The 18,506-nt window shown below is 45.5% G+C and overlaps 1 protein-coding gene across 8 annotated transcripts in view; it reads left to right on the top strand.

Annotated features, from left to right (window-relative positions):
• The window catches only part of CAMTA1 (calmodulin binding transcription activator 1), a 974,629-nt gene that overhangs the window by 926,724 nt on the left and 29,399 nt on the right, over nucleotides 1-18,506 (top strand). For 5 of the 8 annotated variants that reach the window (XM_030942613.1, XM_030942616.1, XM_030942614.1 and 2 more), the window contains 5 exons: nucleotides 10,645-10,796; nucleotides 15,143-15,339; nucleotides 15,728-15,806; nucleotides 16,044-16,359; nucleotides 17,087-17,271. In XM_030942613.1, the coding sequence (XP_030798473.1) occupies nucleotides 10,645-10,796; nucleotides 15,143-15,339; nucleotides 15,728-15,806; nucleotides 16,044-16,359; nucleotides 17,087-17,271 (929 nt within the window). Of the gene's footprint in view, nucleotides 1-10,644; nucleotides 10,797-15,142; nucleotides 15,340-15,727; nucleotides 15,807-16,043; nucleotides 16,360-16,747; nucleotides 17,272-18,506 lie in introns of all 8 variants that reach the window. The other 3 variants (XM_030942611.1, XM_030942612.1, XM_030942617.1) reach the window with 1 other exon arrangement.

Here is an 18,506-nt window from a genome sequence, read left to right as displayed (position 1 = left end):
GCTCTTGGGTAAGTAACAGATTTTCTTAGCATCAGCTTCCTCATCTGAAAATGAAGGGGAAAATCTTTCCTTCAGAGTCATTTTGAGGATTCGACATAATCCATGTAGAATGTCTGGCTTACTGTAGATGTCCAGTAGCTGCTATTATTATTATTAATAATACTGGAGTGATGTCTGAGCCACATTCGGAAGAGTTAAGAAGTTCACCAGGTAGATGAGGGGAAAGGTGGGCCTTGGCAGAGGCCCAGAAGTAAGTAAAATTCCTGGTCGTGAACCAGGAATTTTGGAGAACATTGAGTTATGAGAGAACTCTAAAACGTAGTCTGGGACAGTTGTTAAAGAACAATCCATTCCGTATCACAACAAAGAGTTTACATTTTATTTTGTGTGTTCAGGAGGAGGGATTGATTTTACTTTATTTTAATTTATTTATTTTTTTGAGACAGTCTCGCTCCATTGCCCAGGCAGAAGTGCAGTGGTGAGAACTTAGCTCACTGCAGCCTCCACCTCCCAGGTTCAAGCGATTCTTCTGCCTCATCCTCCCGAGTAGCTGCGATTACAGACATACACCCCAACCCAGCTAATTTTTTGCATTTTTAGTGGAGATGGCATTTCACTATGTTGGCCAGGCTGGTCTTAAACTCCCGACCTCAGGTGATCCACCTCACCTCAGCCTCCCAAAGTGTTGGGATTACAAGTGTGAGCCACCACGCCTGGCCAGAGGAGGGACTTAATGTTTTAAACTAAATTATCTGATAAAATATCAGGAACCACTGCACAGTGTATTGCTTAGTACAACCAGGAAAATTAATTAAGTTTGAAGATTGAAAGTGAGTTGTGTAAAATCTAGAGGAAGCAGCAGGTGCTGCTGGGGCCTGAGGGCCTGGGAAATCTGGCCAGGAGCTGGTTTCCTGGCGTAGACACTTTCTCACTCACAGCAGACGCCCAGACACTCGGGATTCTCCACTTTTACAGCAGCAAATCCCAGCCCTTCTAAACTTAGAACACACTGTGGGTGTCTGATTTCATGAAATTGTCTCTGTCTTTAAAACATTGCAAAGGAATTTTAAACATTTAAGTGAATATTAATTTGGGATATTTTAAAGTGAGTCCCTTTGAAGGCTAGGAATCCCTGTCAGAGAAAGAGGAAAAGATGTCCCCTGACTGTGCTGTGTGACACTTTGTGGAACAGCCCTGATGGAGAGGGTAGGATGGGGCCGACCCAGCAAAAGGGAATCCGAAGCCCCAACTGACCATTCTTTGACCCTTGGGCCAGTTATTGGTTGCAAGAGTTTTTTCATCTTCTTCTCGATCGTTGTAATACTCAAAGCTATTCTGGGATTATGAGTCTCTTTCTATTTATACTTATGCTTTCTAATATTGTTGGAAACTAGCAATTGATGTATAATGTAAATGAATATACTATTATACTATACCCTCTGCTTATACTTTTGGGATACAGGAATTAAACCTGAAGGTCTCTTTTTTTTTAGTTTAATATGTCAATAAGGTTTCTTTTCAGCATTTCATCTATCAGTTTATTATAGCTAGGTAACACACAGTTACTTTCATCATCGTTTAATCTATTTTTAAAATGCCAGCTGGGCATGGTGGCTCATGCCTGTAATTGCAGCACTTTGGAAGGCTGAGGCAGGCAGGAGGATAGCTTGAGGTCAGGAGTTCAGGACCAGTCTGGGCAACATAGCAAGACCCCAGCTCTAAAAAAAAAAATGCCCTCAGAAGGCTCTAATAAACACTGCAGTGCTGTATTAGACACAGAGACATCAGTGGGAACTCATGTTTACATTATTGTGTATACAGGTTGATACAGAAATAACTATAGATAAGTGTACATACATGAATTATTATACATACATATATTTCTTAGCTCTGCTCATCGAGAAAGCCTGGAAGCAGTGATACCTAAATAGCAATGAACACTCAGCACTCAGATCTTGGTTTCTAAATACCATTCTCCAATAAAAAGAACCAAAGCTCCACTCCTTAGAGAAATGGACGTTCTAGGGCTGGCACAGGGGAAATGAAAGATGAATCTGGAGCATCTTGTAATGCCAGAAAGGAAGGAAGTGCTAAAAGGAAGAAAAAAGGATGAGGGCACGTCAGAGGGGCACAAGGGTCAGCCAGAAAGAGCTCCTGATGGACAAAGCTTGAACACTCGGAGCAACAAAATAAATAACAGTATCAGGTTGTGACCCAAAGTTTAGAATAAATGTTCAGGAGTCCATACTGATATATATAAGTGATTGACTAAATACGTTAAATAAGGACAAATCTTACTTACAAGAGAACTCCAAATAATACATGTAGATACTCCCCCATCTGCAAGGTGGAACTTAGTTACCTGCTTGTTGTTGGGACTGGACTTAGTGACTTAGTTCCAAAGAATGGAAAGAGAAAAATTGTAACTTCACAGTAGAGAAATGTGGCAAACATTGCCTTAACCAAGTGATGGAGGTTGACCTCACCAGGACATCATTATACCCTCTGATTGTATGTGATGAGCAGGGCGCCTCACCTCTGATGCTCTTCCTAAAAACCCAGAACCCAGTCTAAGGATTAGAAAACACCAGGCAAACTTAAGTTGAGGGATGTCTACAAAATACATGACCAGTATTCTTCAAAACTGTTCAAACCTTTTTTTTTTTTTTTTTTTTTTGAGACAGAGTTTCACTCTGTCACCCAGGCTGGCAGGCTGGAGTTCAGTGGTGTGATCTTGGCTCACTGCAACCTCTGCCTCCTGGGTTCAAGCAACTCTTCTGCCTCAACCTCCCAAGTAGCTGGGATTATAGGTGCCCAACACCACGCCCAGCTAATTTTTGTGTTTTTAGTAGAGGCAGGTTTCACCATGTTGGGCAGGCTAGTCTCAAACTCCTGACTTCAGGTGATCCACCCGCCTCGGCCTCCCGAAGTGCTGGGATTGCAGGTGTGAGCCACCGCGCCCGGCCTGAAACTGTTAAAATCTTGAAAAGTAAAGGAATATGGAGAAACTGTCACAGATCCAAGGATACTAAGGAGACTTCAAAACTAAACACAATGTGGGATCCTGGGTTAGATCCTAGAACAGAAAAAAGACGTTCATGGAAAAAGTGCTATAATCGGATTCAAGTCTTTAATTTAGTTAATAGCTCTAATATACCAATACTAGTTTCTTAGTTTTGACAAATGTCCCGTGGTTACAATAAGATACCACGTTAGAGGAAACTGAGTGAGGGGCATATGGGAACTCTACGATCTTTGCAACTTATTGTAAATCTAAAGTTACTCAAAAAAATTTAATTTTTTAACAGTATTCCCATAGATAGGGCTGGGCAGAAGGCCCAGTCTAATAATAGCTCAGGCGTAAGAGAGCCATATCCCTTAAAAAGATTGCATTTATTAGTTTATTTCATCCTCACAAACAAGAAGATACATATTAATATCCCCATTTTACAGATGAGAAAATGGCGGTGCAAAGTGGGAATTATTTTTCCAAAGTCACACAGTGACAGGATTAAACCTGGGGCTCTTTTTTCTACTCCTGTGTTCTTTGCAATTGTCTCAGAGCTGCCCAGGCTAAAACTGCTGCTTCCACAAAAAAGGAGTGCAGGGAGAAGAGGTTCACGAAGAGAAGCTTTGAATGAATCACGAGCCAGACGGCTGCTACGAAAGCCATCAGAATGATTGACTTTTTGTCCGGGATTTACGTGCGCGTGCATGTCTGGAAGGTAGCGGGAAGAAACTACTGCATGAAGGTGAATGTATCCTTCGTCATTCCCTGGAACCATTCAGGAAAATAGACTGCTTTAGAGAAGCATGAGAGGCAGAGACAGACACCTGGAAAGACAGCCCATGTTGTCAGCTGAGTAAAGGACAAAGTAATAAAGAGGTCAGATGCAATGGGAATGGTAGAGGAGTACTTGATCCATTGCAGACAGCAGCACAGGTGGCTGGGTTTTAAATCGTTTTCAAGTTTTGCCTGATCTGAGTTGGTGGGGTGCTTGAGAAGAAAATGTGCACCCAGTAATTGTCGACAGAGCTACTGTGGACGGCTCTGGCATGGTTCAGATGAGGTGACGCTTCACGTACCCATGCTGGGTAGGAATCTCTGCTTCTGTTTGAGCAGGTGGTTCTGGGGTCATTCTTTAACAGGCACTTGGGTGGAGGAGAAAGGAGTCATTCTTTCACTGTGGAAACAGTCCAGGGTCTTAGGGCAGCGGTTCTTGAAATGTGGCCCTAGACCAGAAGCATCAGCACTGCCTGCCTGGGACCTTGTTAGCAATGCAACTTCTGGGTCTCACTCAGACCCACTGGACCAAAACTCTGGGAACAGGGCTCAGCAGTCTGTCTTAAGAAGCCCTCCTCAAGTTTGAGAACCACTGGTCTAGAGGAATGGTCACTGGGATGAGCAGAAACCCCCATCTAGGGCAGCACACGGCCTCCAGCCAGGAACAGGCAGGTGGATCACACACACACACTCACAGCACATGGCCTCTAGCAAGGAACAGGCAGGTGGGTCATGCATGGAGACTCTGCCACTGGAAGGGAAGCTGAGACTCACACCCAGAGGTTCTGCACCAGAAGTAGGACATTATTCAGACCTCACTTTGCCTGAGTCTTTAGATCCAGGAGTTATGGAACTTACCCAGGGGGGTTAAGAGCTGGGGAACCTCAGCCTGGTTGACACTTTATTTTGTGTCATTTGATACTTCCTTGTCTGTCAAAGGATTTTTTTTGCTTTTGCGTTTTCCTATCCTGCCCTGCTCTTCCATGCCCTCAGAAAGTTTGTCGTTTCGCTGGGGAGGACGTGGCTGACAGCTCAGTGCAGTTCTGGGTCTAACATTCACTTATGCATCCCGCAGGATGTAAACTATATATATTTATTTGTGGCCTTCTGTGTGACCACAGAAGTTCTATCATTTTTCCCACTTAAAGGTAGGGTATCATTGCAACTAACTTTTGTGAAGTTTGTATTGATACCTAGAAGGGTCTAAGTAGGTGGCTCCTTATACTGTTTTTTACCAAAGCATGTATGTGTAGAAATATTATGTAAATGTTTATTTTCTTGGGTAAAATGCTTAGGATGGTCGTGTCTGTCTCTGGATTATGCGTCTGTCATCCTCATGTCTTCAACAGGAGGCCAACCTGTGTTACTAGAAACACATCTCTGTGCACCTGTTTTCCGTACCCTTGCCCGGAGTTCACTCGCCGCAGCAAATAATAGAGTGTCTGTTCTGTGATGAAGCAGGAACTTGTTCTTCCGGTGCCATGGATATAGCCTAGTATTTCAGGATAAGAACTAAAAATCTCGGAACTACCAGGCAGGAAGTGGAGCTAGAGCAGCTGGCTTTCTTTGCTGGGACCTCTGAAGCCTCCTCTGGCCTTGAGCCACCTCTAAGCCTCATGTGCCCATGGAAACTTGCACTTGTAACTTTTCTTCTGTGCAGAATTTTCTCCCGACGGCGGGGTTCAGCTGCTCCACTCGGGCTGTCCTAAGGACATCCACTTGGAAGCCCTCAAAGCTGACCCTGTTGTCTTTGAAGCATCATGGGTGAGAACTAGGACCAAACTCATCAGCCCCCTAAATCTATGCATTATGCCTACTCCCCCTTCTCCACCTTTTGTTAATTTAAAACTCCAGGTTTGTTCGAGCTGCATAAATTATTTGTTGGTCAACAAAAGAGGACAAGGATATTTTCACTACTGTTCTAGGTCCTCCCTTCTGCCTGGTACATAGTAGGTGCTCCAGTGAATATTTGTGCATGAATAAGTGAATTCTTCAAATGTACTTTTTTACTCTAATGATCAGAAATTCTTCTTTGCTTCTAAGTAAGTGTATTGCCTGTATCCCGTTATCACACACAGTATACAGTTAACGCAATGCACAGCTCTCGATTTGCCAAATATTTCACAGTGTTTTAATTATCCTGATAAAGCTATAAAACCAAAACAAGCATAAAGGTGTTGCTTTTGGCTTGCTAGTATGGAGATGTAAAGACCATCATTTTATCCATCTAAGCCTTACAACCCCAAGAGCTGGGCCCTGGCCCTGTGCAGAGGAAAGGACATGTGAGGAGAAAGTCTGTCTGAAGTTGGGCAGCAGAGTGCAGCAGACCTCACTCCCTGGGATGCCAGCTCAGTCATTTGCATTTGAGATTGGTTTTTTATTTTAATTATCACTCCCTTCCCCTTTGGAATTGAGAGACTCAGAGATGCCGTTATGCATGATATGATTTTGTTAAGAGGCACATAATTGCTTCTGAGTATTTTCATGAAGTGCTTCTCAGAGCAGCTTAATATCATGCACTCACGGCGTAGCAACAGGGAATGCAGCTGGGGAACAAAAGCTGGTCACCTCTGTGGCACACACGGTGTCATTGTGACTGTTGGAGCGGTTGACCAGGAGATGCCGTGGGCAGGGCCTGACTCAGTGATGTCAGGGAAGGTCTGTTTCTGCAGTGTCTGTGCTTGACAGGGGGATGGGCAGGGGACAGCTGATGCGGGGACCGCACTGCAGCACACTGCAGCACTAAGCCACCTCCACGGGCAGCAGGCAGGCTCACTCCAGGCTGACCACAGCTCAGAGAGCGCGTTTGGTGCTTTTCTGCCCCTTTGTCTGCCATGGGATGTTGATCTTGGCCACTCAGTTGCAGAGTGGTTCCAGAGTGCTCCGGAACAAGTCAAATGGATACTGAAAATTCCTTCACCAGATGCAAGATTTGTAGACTCGCAGAAGAAATCACAGATCTGTGGCTGTGGAGGTTTAAAATTCAGTCAGGCCATTTCCATGGGATGCATGAGGATCCCCGAGTAGGTTCTGAGACAAATGGTCGTCTGGCTTAGCAGCATTAGGAATAAGCAGGGGAGTTTATAATATTCCGCATAGGGCAACTGCCATGCTGCTTGGAACTAGACTCTAACTGAAGAGTCAACTTCTTAGGCTTCAGATGGAAGAGACCTGTGATCTGCAAGATTTCAGGTTTCTAAAGGAGAGGCATGGCATCTGGAGTAAGGACACCAGCGCCACCTCAGTAATCATCTTGTGTTTTCTGCTGGTGGTCACAGGATGAGAATGGCTGTGTGCAAGTTACCCCACCCAGCGTGTATTCAGTTACTTCCCTGCAGGGAGTTGCCACTGAGTGAGTCGCTTAGCGGTGGGATCCTCCAAGTTTGCCTGTGTCTGTCCATCCATAGTTGTGCAATTGGAAGGAAGACGTTATTTTTCACTTCAAAAGAGGAAGTGTCTTTCTTGCATTGTTGTTCCTGGAAGTAGTTTATTAGAAAATAATATGAGAAATCTTTTTTTTTTTTTTTTTATTGAGACAGAGTCTCTCTCTATCATCCAGGCTAGAGTGTAGTGGTGCCATCTCTGCTCACTGTAACCTCCACCTCCTGAGTTCAAGCGATTTTCCTGCATCAGCCTCCTGAGTAGCTGGGACTACAGGCATGTACCACCACACTTGGTTAACTTTTTTGTATTTTTAGTAGATACTGGGCTTCACCATGTTGGCCAGGCTGGTCTTGAACTCGTGACCTCAGGTGATCTGTCTCAGCCTCTGAAAGTGCTGGGATTACAGGCGTGAGCCACCGTGCCCAGCCAGAAAATAATATCAAGATTCTTAAAAAGCAGTCTTCCTCTTGCTTTTGTGTTTTAGTAAAGTAAAATTAGTTTGATCTGAAGTGAGGACTGAACTGCTGACTGGGTATTGACTGTCTTTTGAGTAGAGCTAAGCTTTCTGGAGAGTGAGAATATTGTCTTCTTCTGGTAAGACTGCCTCATGCCTGTGTGTCTTCTCTTCCTATCACCCTTCCTTCTTCTTGGCATATCTGGTTATACTTCCAGCCCTGGGGCCAAACAGATGGGTTATCTCCATGTGCCTCAGTTTTCTCATCTGGAAAAGGAGGATAATAACAATACTTATCTCATGTGATGGTTGTGAAGAGTAAATGAGTTAGTATCTGCACAGTGACACAGTGGTGCCTGGCATGCAGGAAGCATTCTATGAGTGCTAGCTGTGCCTGTTGTTTTCTCTCACATGGAACCGTCGTACGCTTTGCTCACTAGTCTTGGAATTTATAGTCAGGATGGTAAGGAGTGGTGATAAAATATTTCTTTTCCAGATTATCCCTTTGCATAATTCAGATGACTGTATTTTGAAAATAGTTATGTTCTCAACAGTTGGAGGAGAAATATGTGGTCACAGCTGTTCAGTCAGCTTCTACAGACATTGACTTCATTTGTCTAAAGATGATGGTGATGGCAAGCACGCTAACCTAGGATTTATCGTGTTCTGAGCACTTACATAGATTAACAGTCCTCTGAGGTAGATATAACTACTGTCCCCATTTAAGGGGTGAGGAAACTGAGGCATCAAAGGTTTTGTTCTAAGTTCAAAACTACACAGCTATTATATGGCAGAGCCAGGGCTCTGCACTATTATATGGCAGAGTCAGGGCTCTGCATAGTTGTTCACTGTCTGGCTTCTGCACACCTCTAGCTCTATCGTCTCCTGCTCTCCCTACCTCTGTGCTCCAGCCACGCAGTCTTCTGCTCCCTGAATGCCCTGCCTCAGGGCCTTTGCATGTGCTATTACCAGGCCCCAGTTCTGGACATGTTTGGCTCCTTCTCATCATACTGATCAAACTTGAAGTGTCACCTTTCCTGACTTGTCTAAACTCTGTCCCCACCCCATCCCTCCTTATCACATTATGCTGCCTTCTTCACTTACCAAGGTCTGCCTATGCTCGAGGAGGGAGAGACCTCCCCTGTTTGCTATTGAATAGCTGGCACAGTGTTCCTTAAAATTTGTGAAGTGTGGCCAGGCGCCGGGTCTCACGCCTGTAATCCCAGCAGTTTGGGAGGCTGAGGTGGGCAGATTACTTGAGGTCAGGAGTTCACGACCAGCCTGGCCAACATGGTGAAACCCCGTCTCTACTAAAAATACAAAAAAATGTACCTGGGCATGGTGGCATGTGCCTGTAGTCCCAGCTACTCGGGTGGCTGAGCTAGGATAATTGCTTGAACCCAGGAGGCGGAGGTTGCAGTGAGCCGAGATCATGCCACTGCACTCCAGCCTAGGCAACAGAGTGAGCTTCCATCTCAAAAAAAGTCTCTCTCTCTCTATATATATATTTTAACATATATATTATTATAGATCATATATTTTATATATGATATGTTATATTATGACATATATAATGTATATATTATATATATATGAAGCGAGTATGGGCAGATCGATTTTCACATCGATTTAACTCCTCTTATGTACACGGATAGGTGACCCAACTCTAACGTGTATGCTTGTGTGTGCACACACACGTGTGTGTAAATGCAGGAATGTGGAGAGATGTGTTCTGATCTTGGTAAAGTGGTACAGAATCACAACATGTTTTCTCTTTGAGTTTCAATCCCAGCTCCAACAGTAATTCCTGTTGTTTCTCTGATGTAGAAGTTGAGGTACCTATTTATGTTTGTCTCTGATGAGACACGTGTTAAAAGAAATGTGGGGCTGGGCGCAGTGGCTCACGCCTGTAATCCCAGCAGTTTGGGAGGCCAAGTCGGGCAGATCCCGAGGTCAGGAGTTCAAGACCAGTCTGGCCAACATAGTGAAACCCCGTCTCTACTAAAAATACTAAAATTAGCTAGGTGTGGTGGCAGGCGGCTGTCATCCCAGCTACTTGGGAGGCTGAGGCTTGCAGTGAGCTGAGATTGCGCCACTGGTACTCCAGCCTGGGCGGCACCAGGAGACTCTGTCTCAAAAAAAAAAAAAAAAAGACATCAAATGTGGCTGGGTATGGTGGTTCATGCCTGTACTCCCGGCACTTTGATTCCTTGAGCCCAGGAGTTTGAGACCGCCTGGGCAACATGGTGAAACTCCATCTCTAAAAAAAAAAAAGGGGCTAAAACAAAAATTAGCTGGGCATGGTGGTGCACACCTGTGGTTCCATCTGCTTGGGAGGCTGAGGTGGGAGGATGGCTTGAGCCTGGGAAGTGGAAGTTGCGGGTAAGCCTAGATCACACCACTGCACTCTAGTCTGGGCAACCACGTGAGACTGTCTCAAAACAAAAAGGGGTGTAACATTCTCAGGCACTGAATAATGCTATTCCTGAAGTAAATTATAAAGGCTAGAGCCTGGGTCAGGAAATAAAATTAAAAAAATTTTTTTTTGTAAAAACTCAGTGTTTTGGTAGAAGAGATACTACCTTTTTTTTTTTTTTTTTTAATTTGGTCTAACATACCTTCCTTTCTTGCCGTGATTGCTTTCTTCTACTAGTTTAATTTAAATTGTATTTATTTATTTTGCTCGCTCTAGAGGGCTCTCTACCAGATCTCATGTCAGGGTTTCCATTGGGGAATTTGACAAAGAAACCGGGGGACAGGAACCTGAACCTCTTTTTGATCTCTGACAAAAAGATGTTTTCTGGTCTTTTATCCGAGAACTTTGGGCTGCTGAAGATGCCACCATCCTGTGTGAGCTGACAGACTCATGATCGTGCTGGGGAACTCTGGCCTGCAGAGACCTCTCTGTTTTGGTGAAGTTACGAACAGCATTTGGATGCTGGTCTCGCAAGGCGGGCAAGGCCACATGTTGACTGCTTTTCTTCCAGAACACAACCTTACTCTTCCTCCTGCTCTGCCCTAGATAACCAGTTCAGGATGTCCATCCTGGAACGACTGGAGCAGATGGAGAGGAGGATGGCTGAGATGACGGGGTCCCAGCAGCACAAACAGGCGAGCGGAGGCGGCAGCAGTGGAGGCGGCAGCGGGAGCGGGAATGGAGGGAGCCAGGCACAGGTACGAGGCGGCGCTGATGCTCAGCTCCCAGTTCGCTTCATGTTTATGGATTGGCGAGGCAGTGGATGGATCACAGGCCTCTTCTCTGATGCTGATGCTATCCCTGCATTCAGGCAGAAGGCCTGAGGGAGTACTTGACAGTACCTGTGCTTTTAAGCATTACAATCTGTGCAGTATGGAAGAAGCCGTGGAATGTGGAGCTTCTCAGTTGTTTACCCACCTAATCCTTAAGTTATGTCTGTTCATCTCAGAATTCACTACTGAACTACAGGGCAGTGGGAGTTAAGGGCAACCAATTGGAAAATAGATATCAGCTGGGCGTGGTGGTGCACACCTATAATCCTAGCACTTTAGGAGGCCAAGACGGGAGGATTGCTTGAGCCCAGGGATTCAAGACCAGCCTGGGCAACATACTGAGACCCTGTCTCTCTAAAAAATAATTTAAAAGTTAGGCGTGGTGGTACATCCCTGTGGTCCCAGCTATTCAGGAGGCTGAAGTGGGAGGATCACTTGAGCCTGGGAGTTGAGGCTGCAGTGAGCCATGATCACTCCACTGCACTCCGACCTGGTCAATAGAATAAGACCCTATCTTGGCCGGGCGCGGTGGCTCAAGCCTGTAATCCCAGCACTTTGGGAGGCCGAGACAGGTGGATCACGAGGTCAGGAGATCGAGACCATCCTGGCTAACACGGTGAAACCCCGTCTCTACTAAAAATACAAAAAACTAGCTGGGCGAGGTGGTGGGCGCCTGTAGTCACAGCTACTCCGGAGGCTGAGGCAGGAGAATGGCGTAAACCCGGGAGGTGGAGCTTGCAGTGAGCTGAGATCCGGCCACTGCACTCCAGCCCGGGCGACAGAGCAAGACTCCGTCTAAAAAAAAAAAAAAAAAAAAAGACCTATCTCAAAAAAAAAAAGAAAAAAAAGGCCAGATGGTGACTCAGATTCTGCTAAGGTTCAGAATTACCTTAGAATCTTCCTACTTTCTGCTCTGTATTTTATCCCTATCTTAAGTATAGCTATAAAACATAATTGAATTCAGTAATTCATATAAGCCTTTTATAAACTCAAGGTCAATATGAAAAGAGCCCAAAGAAAGTGTTTATGTAATGATTCAGTGTAGAATGACATTATACATTACAGCGTCTTTCACAGACTTTCTGTAAGTTCCATGAAGAATGTATGATATTGCCAAATACAGGTCAATTACCAAATATTGTTTCAGAGTCCCATTGGTCTTGAAGGTTTTATATACATTTCATTTAGGAAGTTCATTTTGGGGAAGTCTCCCAGGGAGAAATTATTTCTCAGGGAACCCTAAGATAAATTTAAAGGAGCTGATGGTATTTTTTATTTCCACTACTCAGTCTTTGCAAAAAAAACCTCAAATAATGACCCCTCTTTCTCTTCAAGACAAATTATAATTTCCTTTACACAGTTAAGTTTTTAGGTGAATATTTTTGGTTTTATGAACCTCATAAATATCAAGTATTAGTAATATTCCAAATAATGATAGGTTAAAATAGCGTCATATGTCACACCCAAAAAGCTAGCCTCTTTCCTCCTCACATTTTCATATTGCTCCCCCGTCTTCAGAAATCAGCAGGAAAGAAATGACTTGGCAAACAGTAAAATATTATTAAGGCTAAGATAGGCTTCTTTTTTTCCTTTTTGACATGGAGTCTTGCTCTGTCGCCCAGGCTGCAGTGCAGTGACACAATCATGGCTCACCGCGACCTCCACCTCCCAGGTTCAAGTGACTCTCCTGCCTCAGCCTCCCTAGTAGCTGGGATTACAGGCGTGTGCCACTACGCCCAGCTAATTTTGTCTTTTGAGTAGAGATGGGGTTTCATCATGTTGGCCAGGCTGGTCTCAAACTCCTGACCTCAGGTGATCCACCCAGCTCGGCCTCCCAAAGTGCTGGGATTACAGGCATGAGCCACTGCGCCTGGCTGATAGAGTACTAAGTTTTATAAAAAACATAATCATTAATTTACCTCATGGCTCACATAAGAGAGCTCCTTAAAATGCTTTTTCTTTCACCAACAAAAGTGGCATAAAAGGAATGGTATGTGGCCAGGTGCGGTGGCTCAAGCCTGTAATCCCAGCACTTTGGGAGGCCGAGACGGGCGGATCACGAGGTCAGGAGATCGAGACCATCCTGGCTAACCCGGTGAAACCCCGTCTCTACTAAAAAATACAAAAAACTAGTCAGGCAAGGTGGCGGGCGCCTGTAGTCCCAGCTACTTGGTAGACTGAGGCAGAAGAATGGCATAAACCTGGGAGGCGGAGCTTGCAGTGAGCTGAGATCCGGCCACTGCACTCCAGCCTGGGGGACAGAGCGAGACTCCGTCTCAAAAAAAAAAAAAGGAATAGTATGTAATGTCATTTTAAAGCTCAGCCACCACGCAACTGGCCTAGAATCTCATCCCTTATTAACCACTATTGAATATCTTTTCATTAGTTTCAGTTGCCTTCAGTAAATGTCTGTGTTTGCCATGCAGGATAGAGACATGGCTGTTTTTGTTTAATACAAAATAAAAAATTTCCTTTCGTTCGTGTCTGGTGTGTGTGAAATGGCTGTGCCTTGGCCTTTTGAGTCAAGGTCAGTTTGTGGCATGTTGGGTTTGCCTAACTCTGCTCCTGTAGGTGTTTTTACAGCTCTGCTGGGGCCGACGTAACAATCCCATCATGTGCCTTTTTTATTTTGGGAGGCATTTTTTCCACATTTAAAAATAAAAATCCGCGAGGAGGCATAGGATTTCTGTAGTAAGTAAAGTTTATGGAGTATATTGCCAGAAAAAAAAAAAGTACTTTTTAAATAACACCAGAGATACAAATTAGCCTGGAAGTGCCATTTATTTGGGGAAGTGTTAAACATAAAACTGCTGTCACAGAGACTCAGATAAGCTGTTGAAGTTTACTAACTTTGATTTTATTTTTCTTCCGTTACAACTGAGTCATAGGAAGTAACCATGTGGTTAAAGTTAGTAAATTTCTCTTTCCTATAAACCTTATTGTTATTAATAATGCTTAAATTTCAAGATCTCTAAATGCCCTCCTCAGTATCCTTTTTAGTTTATACAAAGGACTGGATTATTATTAGATACTTTTAGTCATTTCTTTAAGGAAAAAACAATCCACATCTAAGTGATCTAATTCTCCTTCAGAAGAAGCAAGAGGCTGGGCGCGGTGGCTCATGCCTGTAAACCTAGCACTTTGGGAGGCTGAGGCGAGCAGATAACTTGAGGTCAGGAGTTCGAGACCAGCCTGGCCAACATGGTGAGACCTGTCTCCACTAAAAATACAAAAATTAGTTAGAAATCGCTTGAACCTAGGAGGTAGAGGTTGGAGTGAGCCAAGATCTTGCCACTGCACTCCAGCCTGGGTGACAGAGCGAGACTCTGTCTCAAAAAAAAAAAAAAAAAAAAATTAAGAAGAAGCAAGAGAGTGAAAGAGCCACTATACCCGCCAGTGCAAACATTAGGAAGGCTATTCTGCTCCACTGTCTCGTAACAGTTTACTGCCTACAGGAAGGCTAGAGCCGAGCGACTGTTTCTTTTAAGGCTATGTACGCTTTCCCCAAGATGAATCGGCATAAAGTTCCTAATCAGAGTGTCAGCCATAATAGATAGACTTGTGTCTTTCGAGTTGTGAACTTCAGAGAGGTGCTACTGAGCTGAAGCTAAGCACATTCTAGTCTCAATTTCATGGACAGTTCTTGGGGTTTGGGTTTTTTTGTTGTTGTTGTTATTTTTTGAGGCAAGGTCTCGCTCTGTCACCCAGGCTGGAATGCAGTGGCGCGATCACAGCTCACTGTAGCCTTGAACTCCCCAGGCTCAGGCAATCTTCCCATCTCAGCCTCCCGAGTAGCTGGGACTACAGGTGCACACCACCACACCCAGCTAATTTTTGTTTGTTTTGTTTTTTACTTTGAGACACAGTTTCGCCCAGGCTGGAGTGCAGTGGCGCAATCTTGGCTCACTGCAACCTCCGCCTCCTCAGTTTAAGTGATTCTCATGCCTCAACCTCTGAGTAGGTGGGATTACAGGTGCCCACCACCACACCTGGCTAATTTTTGTATTTTTAGTAGAGACGGGGTTCGGGTTAGGGTTGGCCAGGCTGGTCTTGAACTCCTGACTGCAGGTGATCTGCCCACCTCAGCCTCCCAAAGTGCTGGGATTTCAGGCATGAGCCAGCATGCCCAGCCAATGTTTCTTTATTTTCAGTATTTTCCGTTTTCCGTTGTGAGTTTCTCATCGTAAAGCATTTGTTTGCCCTACATCAAAGCGCTGATGGGGTGGAAGGCCTTTAGTCCTGAGGTCGTAACGTGCGCTCTTCCGTGACAGTGTGCTTCTGGGACCGGGGCCTTGGGGAGCTGCTTTGAGAGCCGTGTGGTCGTGGTATGCGAGAAGATGATGAGCCGAGCCTGCTGGGCGAAGTCCAAGCACTTGATCCACTCCAAGACGTTCCGCGGAATGACCCTCCTCCACCTGGCCGCTGCCCAGGGCTATGCCACCCTAATCCAGACCCTCATCAAATGGCGGTAAGGCTGTGGTGCAGCTGGCTGGGGGTCAGCCTCACGCGTCCTTGCTCACATTCTTCCTGAGCACTGCCACCCGCAGAAGAAATCTCCCCGTTCGGTCCGCTTTATAGCCGGCGAGCAAAGGGCTTTGTCCTAGGAGTTTCCAAGGGAGTTTTATGAACTTGTTCCCAAGAAATACCCAGTAAGATAATAATTAAATGTTGGATTTGTTATTTTCTTTGAACTCCTAGCCAAATGGAGTGTCCACGCTGCCCTGGGACTCTGTTTCTTCACCATGGGGATGTTATATGCCCAGTTGGGTTTCATCTTGGTGGGGTTTTATAACACTGTGGTGTTGCCTTTTAACGGTGATGAATAGTGTGATAATTTCTGGTGCTCTCCCTTATAGTACAAAGCACGCGGATAGCATTGACCTGGAACTGGAAGTTGACCCTTTGAATGTGGATCACTTCTCCTGTACCCCTCTGGTAAGGAATGGGTTCACGTAGCCCCCTCGCCATCCTTCCAGCCTGGCATCGGATGTGCCTGGTTCCCACTGTTGTCTCTTGCTGACAATGGCATGTTTTGGAGATACTATGGGAATCTTCAGTGGCCCCACCGAGATTGCCAGCAAGGACCAGTTTGTCAGTTGGCACCAATGGCAAAAGTCAGGTCTGGTCTTGACCTCTGATTGAGAACGCTTGCTGTGTCTCCTTGTCTTCTAGATGTGGGCGTGTGCCCTAGGGCACTTGGAAGCTGCCGTCGTGCTGTACAAGTGGGACCGTCGGGCCATCTCGATTCCTGACTCTCTAGGAAGGCTGCCTTTGGGAATTGCCAGGTCACGGGGTCATGTGAAGTTAGCAGAGTGTCTGGAGCACCTGCAGAGAGATGAGCAGGCTCAGCTTGGACAGAACCCCAGAATCCACTGTCCTGCAAGCGAAGAGCCCAGCACAGAGAGCTGGATGGCCCAGTGGCACAGCGAAGCCATCAGCTCTCCAGAAATACCCAAGGGAGTCACTGTTATTGCAAGCACCAACCCAGGTAAGAATTCAGAATCATGACATCTCAGAGCTTGACAGAGATCCCGTTTGCTTTCATGCAGCTGCCCTCAGCAAAGTCCATAGGATAGTCACAAACATTTCTGATTTTTTGTTCATGTTTCTGATTTTTCCTTAAGAATGCTTAGTGCTGCCCCCTCCCCCAGTACAGAAGAAAGTAGCAAAAGTTCTATGTTCATGCAAGAAATACATAATTTTGGAGGAGGATGATCTGAATCTGATGTATGCTCCTGGGGATATTGAAACGTTAGGGACGGGTCTTGAGTTCCGGCTTTGCGCTTGGTGTCTCTCAGGCATAGAGAAAGTGTTGAATCTTTAGGATTCCTAGTTGTATCTCCTGTCCTGACTATCCTTTCTACTGTACTTTTCAGAGCTGAGAAGACCTCGTTCTGAACCCTCTAATTACTACAGCAGTGAGAGCCACAAAGATTATCCGGCTCCCAAAAAGCATAAATTGAACCCTGAGTACTTCCAGACAAGGCAGGAGAAGCTGCTTCCCACTGCACTGAGTCTGGAAGAGCCAAATATCAGGAAGCAAAGCCCTAGTTCTAAGCAGTCTGTCCCCGAGACACTCAGCCCCAGTGAAGGAGTGAGGGACTTCAGCCGGGAACTCTCCCCTCCCACTCCAGAGACTGCAGCATTTCAAGCCTCTGGATCTCAGCCTGTAGGAAAGTGGAATTCCAAAGATCTTTACATTGGTGTGTCTACAGTACAGGTGACTGGAAATCCGAAGGGGACCAGTGTAGGAAAGGAGGCAGCACCTTCACAGGTGCGTCCACGGGAACCAATGAGTGTCCTGATGATGGCTAACAGAGAGGTGGTGAATACAGAGCTGGGGTCCTACCGTGATAGTGCAGAAAATGAAGAATGCGCCCAGCCCATGGATGACATACAGGTAAAAAGCAGGGACAGGGTAAGCCCGCAGAGGCCGGTGCGTTACAGTCGCTGTGATCTTTACGTTCAGTTTCCGAAGGTTGTATCGTTTTCTCCCCCGCGAAGGCTTCGAAGTCTGGTCTTGTGCAGAACGTCGTTGGAGTATCTTCTTTCCTTGGGGCCACATTTTCATTTGGTGAATCGGGCACCGGGGATAGGGCCTGAATACCAGTGACCCTGGTCTCAGCAAAGCCTTCCCTCTTTGTACCAACTCCTCAGAACTCACTCAGGACCCTACAGTACGTCATCCGCTTCCTCCTTGCATTTAGGTTGATTGATTTCACTGTTTTAAGTACTAGTTAGAATATAGTCAAGGCCCTAAAAATAGCTAGGACTGGAAGCCCATGGATAGATTTTGAATTATCTGAGTGACCTTGACCGGCATAGCTATCATGTAGCCATTGTAAAGGGCATATATGGCGTGAGGCTCTCAGGAGGGTGGTGAAATATTCCTAAAGCTGATAACTGACTGCCCTTATAATAAATCTAGCAATTCCAGAATCCTTTTAGGACCTTAAAGTTGTTACGGACTAAGAGAATATGTACTGAAATAAACTTGACATTAGCCTAATAAGCAAATTCCATCTATTAAAATATATAGGGGAGGACCATAAGGGCAGCCTAAAAACATGTTTGACTTCCTCTCTTTCCAGCTTCACATTGATGCAACCTGAAACAAATGTAAAAGGGAAAAAAAAGACTCAAAATTCAACAGGGCACCCGTGCCTGTAGAAGTGATACAAGGAGAGGGAGGTGTGTGGAGGAGATCACGTGTCCTGGTCAGCACGTCTTGGGAGAGGCCTGATTTCTGAGCCATTCCTGCTCGTTGCATCCCAGGGGCCCCTTCTTGCCAGCCCTCTGCTGTTTGCAGAGGATGAGAAAAGAAGCTTGCATGCTCACCAATGTGTTCCCATTTCTGGGGAGTTGTTGGGGGCACCACTTCTGACCTACTGTATCAGTCCGTTCTCACGCGGCTGCTAAGGGCATACTCCAGACTGGGGAATTTATAAAGAAAAAGAGATTTAATGGACTCACAGTTCCACGTGGCTGGGGAGGCCTCACAATCATAGCAGAAGGCGAAAGTCACATCTTATATGGTGGCAGGCAAGAGAGAATGAGAGCCGAGCGAAAGCGGAAACCCCTTAGAAAACCATCAGCTCTCGAGAGACTTCTTCACTACCACGAGAACAGTATTCG

Source organism: Rhinopithecus roxellana, chromosome 12 (assembly GCF_007565055.1).
Source record: "Rhinopithecus roxellana isolate Shanxi Qingling chromosome 12, ASM756505v1, whole genome shotgun sequence".
Taxonomy (NCBI): domain Eukaryota; kingdom Metazoa; phylum Chordata; class Mammalia; order Primates; family Cercopithecidae; genus Rhinopithecus; species Rhinopithecus roxellana.
Note: the sequence above shows the minus strand (reverse complement) of the source record. Positions and strands in the feature narration are given on the sequence as shown.